Raw genomic sequence first — 10,049 nt, forward strand, 5'->3', positions numbered from 1 at the left:
AATGTCATTTTCATTAACTCACCCATGAGATTTTCAACAATTTCAGCTTCTGGGAATGGGTTCATTCCTGATATTTTGCTTCATTTCTCTGGAAGCCATGACCAAAGAGGTCAATTTAGAGATTTATAATTTAGAGATTCTAAGATTATTTACAGTGGGGAAGAAAAGGCTTAATGAAAACAAGTGGCATATCAATTCAAACTTTTAACACAGAATTAGGATAAATAAACTGATATCTTATTAAAATATTTAGAGACAATTAGATCTACCAAACTTAAGCAAACCCTAGGATAAACCTTAAATAGTTGCAATGATTTATTAATAAAAAAATTTAAGTTAGCATACAAAATTTTATCTGTTAAGCCATGATATATATATATATATATATATGCCTCAACAAAAGAATGAAATTCATAACTAAACAGCTTATCTAAAAAAATATTAAGGATAAAACAAAACTTTCTTGTAACTCTCCACTATAAATTCTGTCTGTTAAAAATTCCATTCTGAGCTAATTCTTATTTTTCTCTAAAAAGGAGTTAATATTATATTGACCTCCCAACTTGTAGGGCTTAGTTTTAAAAGGAGAAAAGAATTTTAGGATATCTGAGGACTGTGAACAGTATGTGAAATCTTAAGTTAAAAACCAACAACATATTCATTGCCTTTTGGTGTCCACCCACACTGGCCTTGGATTTAAATTTTAGTTAAGATTCCCAAGGGTAGTTTAAATATAAACAGTATTATAATACTCATGTGTAGGCTTGCAACTTTTTAAATCTTCACAATATTTCCATGATAGATGCCATTAGACAAATGAAGCACAGAGGGACATAGCACTTTACTCGAGTGGTTCAGCCGGCAGGCAGGACCTGGGGTTCTAGAGCACACACACCACTCCATCTTCAGAAGGCCTTCTCCCCTGGGTCTCTCCTCTTTTCGACCCTTCCTCTCTGTATAAGGATGCCAGTCATTGGACTTAGAGACCACCCTAAATACAGGATAACCTCATCTCAAGACTCTTAATTACATCAACAAAGACCCTATTTTTCCTTCCTATCACAGTCACGGTGTAGGAAGGTTAGGACTTGAACACATCTTTTTGAGGGTCACCATTCTACCTACCACATGTTCAAAGGTATAAAACTGTCTGCATTACTGATTACCCCTATTGGAGAGTGCTTAGGATTTCCGTGTTTTGACTGCTAATAAATTTAGATTAGTATGTAACAGTATTTGCTTATTATGTAGTGTGTCATATTTTCTCTTATGGCTAGATTTAATAGAATTCACTTGTTTTGCAGCAAACAATAGAACTTCTGATAGTCAATACGATGCTTTGATTACAAGTAATTTGGTCCCTATGTATGAAGCATTCAAAAGTAAGTATATATTTAGATTATTAATTTAAAAATGATTAAGTGACTCTATGAACTTATAACTAAACACATCTTTAATTGCAATTGGTTCCTGATATTGTCATCTCGTTTTAATGTTTTAAATATAGAAATAAGAAAGATCTCTGACATAATTTTTTCAACTTACTTCAACTCGGGTGACCTGTTGCTAGAATTTTGATAATTTGTTTTTTATCCTAATGTAACTCTAAAGGGCTATTTACAAAACAGAATCTTACTGACATTCACCCTAAGTAAATCCCTAGAGTCATAATTAATAAGGTAGTATGTGTGTTCTGACCATATTTAAATACTCACTGTCCCTGAAGCAACTCAGCCCTGGGAAGAAATTTGAAGACATATTTCATTGTAATTTCGAGACTGCAATGATATTAACAACAAAAACTGTTATCAATGAGGCCATTCTATTTTGTCCATTCTATTTTGCAGAATTACCCAATCCTCACTGGCTATATTGAAGCAGAATTTGATGCTATTTACACGTACCTGTCTATATAATAGAAAATATTTCCATGTTTAATAGAGGTAGATTTTTTAACAATTCATTATTTTATTTTTAGAAATATGGGATTACTTCCACAATGTTCTTCTTGTAAAATATGCCATGGAAAGAAATGGAGTAAATGTGGTTAGTGGACCAGTATTTGATTATAATTACGACGGTCGTTTTGATGCTCCAAGTGAAATTACAGAGTAAGGAATTTAAAACTAAATGAACCTTTTGGTTTAGCAATAGGATATCATGAGGGGAAACTTCAATCTTTTGAATAAAAGCTCAGTATTCTAAATATTACATAGTATATTTATACAAAGATGTCGTTATTGACTATGTTCAACTAGTCTATCCAAATATTTAGCAAAAAATTTTATGGGAAAAATTTTAACTAATAGGCAAAGAATAAATGTCCAGGAAAAGTTTAGCAAAATTTTTATTTGGAAAATTTCTAAACTAATGGGCAAAGGAAAATGTGTAAAGGTTAAGGTTAAGACACTCTACTATCGGTAAATATGGAATCAGTCTAGCAATAAATGAAAACGATCAAGTAGTGACAATTCATAAAATTGTCCAATAGTGGCTGGTTCATAAAAGTATCTTCCAGAGAGGATGTAGGCTTCATGTAGAAAAGCAGTCCTACTTAAATGTACATTTCTGTACTAAATCTGATAATAACTGGTTGCTAAGAATTACCTTTGAAGGCAGTACACAGGAATAGAGAGCTTCAGAAGTTTCATCCATTATTTCTCTTTGTTATAAAAATGTATAAAGGGCAAAACTACACAATTGTGTAATCTGAGCATAGATTATTTAAAGCAATGATTTCTACCTATATCTTCAGGTAAAGTAACATATATGACTACTGTGTGGTCTTTTTCTATTTTGTTTGTCTTGTCTTTATTTCAGGATTTATTGATCCTATATTTCACCAAATATATATAATCCTAGCAAACATTTTGATAGCACTTTAGTACCTGCTAGGTACTTTTCTCAGCACTTATTGTATTTCATTTAATCCACAAAACATCCCTATATTAAATTCTATTAGCCCCAGTCAGAGATGAGGGAAATGAAGCAGAGAGAGGTTAAGTAACTTGTCTGTGTTCAACAACCGATAAGTGGTAAAGCCAGGATAAAAAGCCAAGCAGTCTAGTGCTGAGTTCATGGAGAAGCTCTAAGTTACAATAATATGTTAGTATTGATACAAGCTCATATTTCCTTTAGTGGACTCATGCTAATAGCTTAACTTTATTTTGTACTTAAAACTTTTAAAAGCACTTTCGCGTTTGTTATCTGAAACTAAAAGACCGTCATATCAGTTGTATGGATTTATTCCCATGTATACACTGTGAAGTTGGTAGCACAGGTCACCTCCATGCAGAAGTTGAGAAGACATTGTAAGTCATAGAATTTTAGAGGGTTGGAACACATCTCAATATCTAGTGGAAGTGCATGGCTAGAGTTGGAATCCTGGCTCTTCTTTCTCAGCCCCTGCTCTGTCAGGAAATGTCACTATGAAGTATAAAGTCAACAAAACCAGGAAACACAGGAGGCATAATATTGCACTCTGCTTTTCTTTGTATTCTAATATTTCTCCATAATGTTAAAATAAGCAAGCTTGAACTTCTATAAATCTCTGTTCTGGCTCATTGAAGTCTAAAAATATATGATAAGTTTTTGTACTTTCTATTCATCTGCTTTCTTGTATTATATTTACCTTGGTCTTTCTTTAAAAATATATAAAATACATTTATAATATTCAGAAGTAAATGTATAATAACATAAAATCTTTCAATTATGTTTTTTTCAGATATGTAGTCAACAACAGCGTTCCCATCCCAACGCACTACTTTGTGATGCTGACTAGTTGTAAAAATAAGAACTACACCCCTGACGCCTGCCCTGAGTGGTTGGATGTCCTATCCTTCATCATCCCTCACCACCCTACCAACATGGAGAGCTGCCCGGTGAGTATGCTCCAGTAGAGCCCCTGGGACCTAAGGAGAAGATTAGGCAGAGCTCGACTGGGCCTCATAAAGTGGCTCTAACTACAACTATATATATATTTTAGGTGTTTCATGGGTAGAGTTGTACTAAAAATAACCACATTTAAAACTTTTCCTTAGACTATTGATTTTTACATAATTAATATCAATGTAAAGATCTATGTGCGTACATGAACATGTGTTTATATATGCATTTGTTGTGTATTTTATTTATACATTTTATTCACACTCAATAATAAAGGAAGTGGTGGTATCTTATTAATATTTTGATTCTGGACACAAATTCTAAGGTTCTGTCCCAAAGTTGATACTAGATAAATGTTTCATGAATGAATATTTCATCAACTTGAAACATGAGGTCTGAAGTTAATCACACACACACACACACACACGCACACACACTATGTTAGTTCAAGTAGCATTCCTTTTCTAACATCATGTATTATTCCAGTATATATTCAACAAATATATTAAGCACTTATTAAGTGCACAGTATTGTAATAGAAACTTTTTAGCATGCACCAAGGAGGAATACATTCTCTGTCCTCAAGGAGTTCATATATAATGTTGATATATAAATGAGATAGATAAATGAAATACGAATGAAGCTAAATGAAGTATAGACATGTAAATGGGTCAGTCACTAATATAAGAATTATTTTACAAATTAAAAAGTAAGAGATGTCACAAAGTTGGAATTAATCACCAAATACTCTTGTATTTGGTGGGAGAAGGGCTGGGCCCTGAAGAATGGGCAGAATTTGAACAGATTGAGATAATTAGGAAGAATCTTCCAAGGAGGGAGTGAAGATTGGAGAGGATTTGGTAATTTATTGGATGCAAGAGCCAAAGGAAATGGAGTTAAAGATGAACCAGAGATTTTAAATGTAGATAATTAGGAAAATGAAAGGGAAGTTAGGAATGAGAACTATTTTGGCAGGTACGTAGGGTAATTAAGTTTAGGCATGTCAAGTTTGTAGAAATGGGTGTTCATATGGAAAATTTCATAGGCTATGAGAGACTGGAAATTAAAGTTTAGATTCTAGGCTAGATTAGGATTCATCTCTATTTTCTCAGGTGCTCACCATATAACTGCCTTCACTATACTGTGTACTATGGGAGATACATAGATACATCAGACATGAGTTCTATCGAAAGGAGCTCATAGTCTAGCACTTAGGACCCTAATAAAATAGAAGGAAGAGATAAATGGTGCAAAGAGGGACAGACAAAATTGCTGTAGAATTTCAAAGGAGAAATACTTCCTGGTAGGTGACATTCTAGCTGGATTTTGAAAATAGGATTTGAACTTGAGTGAATGGTCTTTTAATGACTAAAGATGGAGAGCAAAGACTAGAGGCTACATGGTAGGTCACTTGTAGTCTTAGAGTGAGAAAGAGTTTCCAAAAAAGAAGCTATCAGGAGATGTTGTCTAGTTAAATCTCTTCCTACCTTTTTCTTTTTTTGGTCAGAATTTTATTTAGTTTAGACAAAGGTAAGCCATTACTCTTTACCTCCTCTTCCAGTGGCAGACATTGGTGACTGATACAGTGTGGTACTCCTCACTACTGAATTGTGATTAAATAGTTCCTTGTCACAGTCTTTCTAGGTAGCCGTTATGGGTTGATAAGAATGGGTGTGCAAAGAAGAAACTATTTACTATCCTTGATCTAGGTCCTTATTTCCTTCTTTCAGGACTTTTGAAAATGAATCTTAAGTAGTTTTACTGTCTTCTGGCTTTATCCCCTTCACCTTTATCTACAACTACTAACTTACATAAATTTCAGATTTTTATTATGACATACTTTCTCATCCCAAAACCTTGATTATGTACCCTGAATAAAAACCAAACAAAGAAACAAACAAACAAACATCTCCCAGTCTGTACACAATTTACTGTAGTTCACAATTTACCCTCAGTTGATCCTTGCTTACCCAAGTTCCAGGCCAACCGAAGTCCTCAAAATTGTTTGAACATAGCTTCAGTTTTCCTACCTCGACATCACTGTTCATGCTCTTCTCTTCTCTAGAATATCCTTCTTTCCCATCTCCTAAAAATTTCACCTGCACCTCAAGATAAAGTATAAACAGTACAAAACCGTCCCTGATTATCCAAAGTGGAGGTGGCCTCAAAATTCATAAGATGTAAACTCTATTGAGTAGGACATCATTACTAATGAACTAAACATTATCCAAAATTTTAAGAAATTTTCAGTATAATAATAATATGACATATATAAACATATTTATGAGACACATATGAAGAGTATAAAGCAAACTTAAACCAAGCTATCATAAGAGAAATTGAGAAGTTAATAAGATGTGGCTGTCGATTAGGTCTGGCGGAGGAGAGGGAAAGGACGAGAGAGAGTCAAAGGTGACTAAAAATTTAGGCATGACTGGCCAGGAAATATATAAGACAATCAGTTCTTTTGGGAAAGATGAATTTGTTCTTGTTGGTTTTCATATTGAGAAACTAGTTGGATGTCTAGGAGGATATATGAGAAGTAGTATGGAGTAGAACTTAAGTTCATGGGTTTTGGTGTTGGACATCCTGGCTTCAGTTATTGATTTGGCCTCTTTGGATAAATAACTGAATGTCACTTTCCTCAACTGTATAAAAAAATTAACCTCCCTTATGAAGTTATTGTGAGGATTAAATGAGATATTTCATATAAAATCCTAAGAATTATCAATAAATAGTTAGCAAATAGTGACTATTATAAAGAAATCACATCTTAGGATGACGTTAACATTCTAAAGTCAACATAAAGTGTAATTGTGTGTAGGTAAAATCCCCTCTAATCAAATCACCCAAGAAGTACAGTACCCAAACTGTACCTTAATAAGTCCAAATCAGCCAATATTTCCTCTAGCGTTAGAACAGCTAATTGTGCTTTAAGCACCCAGCGAAATAGTTGGTTTGCTTTAAGAGGTTTGTTATATAAAAACTCTGCAGTTTTAAGTATCTAATCACTCAATCTGGAGAAGTTAATAAGTTTATTCCCACCATAAGACTTTTGAGAGAACTGACGCCAGTTATAGAAATGATGGATTCACAATTCACCTCATATGTGATCTAGGAAACTAGATTCATACTACCTTATTTATTTTCTTTGGTTCCTTGTCCCTTTCATCTTTTCTGCCCTCCTTTTCCTTCCCCAACCCTCAATTTTGTGTGGTTAAATTCCTGTCATATAAATGAGAATATTGCTACAAGTCTAAGTGCCCGTAATTATTATAAGTTGCTCAGCAGATATTGGAAAATACAGATATGGAATTTGGAAGAGAAATCAGAACTGTAGAGATAGATTTGGCATTAAATCATGGGAGTAAAATAAGATCAAATTGAGGAAAATATCTATACTTTCAGGATGAAAAAAAACCTAGATTCAGTTGAGGAAATAGAAGATGTCATCAAACAAATAAGCAGTTAGAGCCATGGAAATAAAAGGAGTAACTTTCAGAAGCTTGGGGTAATCAACTAAGTGAAAGAACCAAAACAAACAAACAAACAAACAAACAAATAAATTCACTCAGGTTGTCCTTGATAAAGCAGTTTTATTACTGTAGTCACAAAAATAACAAGTGGTTAAGGAGAGAGAGTATGAAAGTGGTTAGGGGAGAAAAATACTGAAATTGAAATTGTCTCAAAAGACTAACAAGTGAATTGTATTTGAGAGGTATAAATATTTCTATTTATCTAACAGTTCTAATACATATCCATATATATGTGTGTATATTTTTTATATATATTCCAAAGCATATCTTTAAATATAGCTCATAAAACCTGTATATATGTAAGTCCGCTATTCTGTTGGGATTCACTGGTACAAGTGGAGTAGTTGTCTATATCTGCCTCGTGTTCAGATTGGTGGGTACTGTTGAACTACCTGGTATTAGGAAGCTTGAGTATCACCCCTGCGTAGATATAGTTTTGTGTTATTTAATTGCAGTCTTAAAAGAGGGTAGACTGTCAGATATTCAGTAAACATTTAATTGGATAGATACCAAATAAGCCAGAAGAGAATAGAGTAGTATAAGCCCCGTAGAAGGAAACTTTATGAAAAAAAGTTCTCGAAAATATTAAGTAGTGCTGACGTGTGAAATAGTAAAGGCAGGAACATAGGAATGAATTAGAATTCCACTGGAAATATGAGCTCAAATTACACTACATATTTATTTCAAAAAAAATGAACTCACCTCATAAACCTCACAACAGAGAAATGCGTTAGTGGTTAGGAACTAAAAGTCATTTCCTCTTATACTTCCTCTGGCTCAAGTAATAGCTGCCTATTTTAAGCCTGCATATTTAAAAAACAAGTAAACCACCATGCTGAAGTCAAATGAGAGTTATTAAAACATACTCATCTAATTAAACAAACTTTTAAGCTTTTAAATTTAACTGAAAATTAGCGATATGATATGAATATAAGAAAACTTGTAAAGAATAGGAATTTCATAGAAATCCCTGGCTCCAAATTATTGAACATATTTTATATTGTAAAAACTCATTAAAAGTCACATGACCAGAAATATCTGAAAAGATCATTTAAAATATGCTCAGAGTAATAAAATTTAAACAGGGGTAAAACACTGTTTCACACCATGGTTTGGCAAGGACGTAGGGAGATAAGGATGATCTTCCGTTGCCGGTGGAAGTGGAAATTGGTACAAACACAGGAGTGCTAGGTTTACTAGCTGATAAAGTTGCATGGACTCTCTAACGCTGCAGTTCCATTTGTGTGTGCCGGAAACTCACGTTCTTGAACACAAGAGGCATGTGCCAAGTTATTCATTACAGTATTATTTATAATGTCAAAAATATCATCAGTATGACAATCAAAAAATGGTGCTGCCACAAACCACAGCTGATTTAACTGGTTCTAATATAGATAGGTTAAAAACATAATAGTGAATGAAAAAGCAATTATCAAATACCACTTATAACATCATTTATATAAATTTGAAAACTCATAAATCAATACTATATATTGTGTATCGATGTGCAGTAAAAGTTTAAAAACACAGACTGGATTCACACTGACTCATGAAATGATTAGCTCTGAATAGACCTAACTTCATCTGTAATATTTCATTTCTTTAAAAATTTATATCTGAGTGAAGTAGATATAAAAATGGCTAAACTTTATGGCTATGTGGTGGTCTATATTTGTTATAATATACTCTGTACTATTGTTTTACTTTTTATTTTAATAAATAAAATTTAGCTGTATCTATGATTTAAGGCAATCAAAACCATAGGAACAAATATTGAATTATTATGGTATACACCTGAAGTTAATAGGATGTTGTATGTCAATTATACCAAAAAAAAAAAAAAAAAAGGAAAATAAAAACCACAGAAAAAAAGACAACTTTTAAGTCACAAAATATCTTTCTATTAATGAAAAATTATGCCTTATGGAAAAGTCTTTTGTTTCTTTTCTTTAGGAACATAAGGCAGAAACTGTATGGATTGAAGAAAGGGTGAAAGCACATGTTGCCCGAGTCCGCGATGTGGAACTTCTTACTGGGCTTGACTTTTTTCAGGAAAAAGTACAGCCTGTCTCTGAAATTTTGCAACTTAAGACATATTTACCCACATTTGAAACCATTATTTAACTAAATATATTTTAAAATTTTGGCAAAATGTAAATGATTTTTTTCTGTTGAAGAATCATGAAATAAAATTTTCTATTTTTCCCTACCTCCTCTGAAAACCATGTTGTATTATATTCATTATTCCAATCTCTCTTTTTTTAATTCTATGAAAATGTATTATTTGAAAGTTACATTTTTTTTTCACAGAGATTGTGCTATTATACCTTCTTTCCTTCTTTCGATATGAAAAACAATTTAATACTCATACATTAAACAACAAAAGATTTCCTCAAGAAGAAAGACTCTGATTCATTTCATAGTTATGCAAGGTGGGAGACTGGCTTTTTTAGCATCTTAAGAGGTGGGGCTGAAGTGAGGGTTCCCAATGGCAGTGTCCGTGTGGCTTAAACTTGGTGTTCCGTGGAAGGAAGCAGGTAGGTTTTCTTACGGTCTTGCCCAGATGTGGGGCAAAAGAGGGAAGGGAAAGGTACCTGAAAGCTGTCAGGGATCAAACATCAAAAATGG

General features: G+C 33.2%; 1 protein-coding gene across 1 annotated transcript in view; it reads left to right on the top strand.

Moving 5' to 3' along the window:
* The window catches only part of ENPP3 (ectonucleotide pyrophosphatase/phosphodiesterase 3), a 75,271-nt gene extending 65,692 nt beyond the window's left edge, over window positions 1-9,579 (top strand). The window contains exons 23-26 of the mRNA XM_025042377.1: window positions 1,305-1,382; window positions 1,979-2,111; window positions 3,725-3,881; window positions 9,375-9,579. Of these exons, the coding sequence (XP_024898145.1) occupies window positions 1,305-1,382; window positions 1,979-2,111; window positions 3,725-3,881; window positions 9,375-9,545 (539 nt within the window). The 3' untranslated portion in view covers window positions 9,546-9,579. The remainder of the gene's footprint in view (window positions 1-1,304; window positions 1,383-1,978; window positions 2,112-3,724; window positions 3,882-9,374) is intronic.
* The last annotated feature ends 470 nt before the right edge of the window (window positions 9,580-10,049 follow it).

The sequence above is a fragment of the Pteropus alecto genome, unplaced genomic scaffold, assembly GCF_000325575.1.
Source record: "Pteropus alecto unplaced genomic scaffold, ASM32557v1 scaffold79, whole genome shotgun sequence".
In the NCBI taxonomy this organism is placed as follows: domain Eukaryota; kingdom Metazoa; phylum Chordata; class Mammalia; order Chiroptera; family Pteropodidae; genus Pteropus; species Pteropus alecto.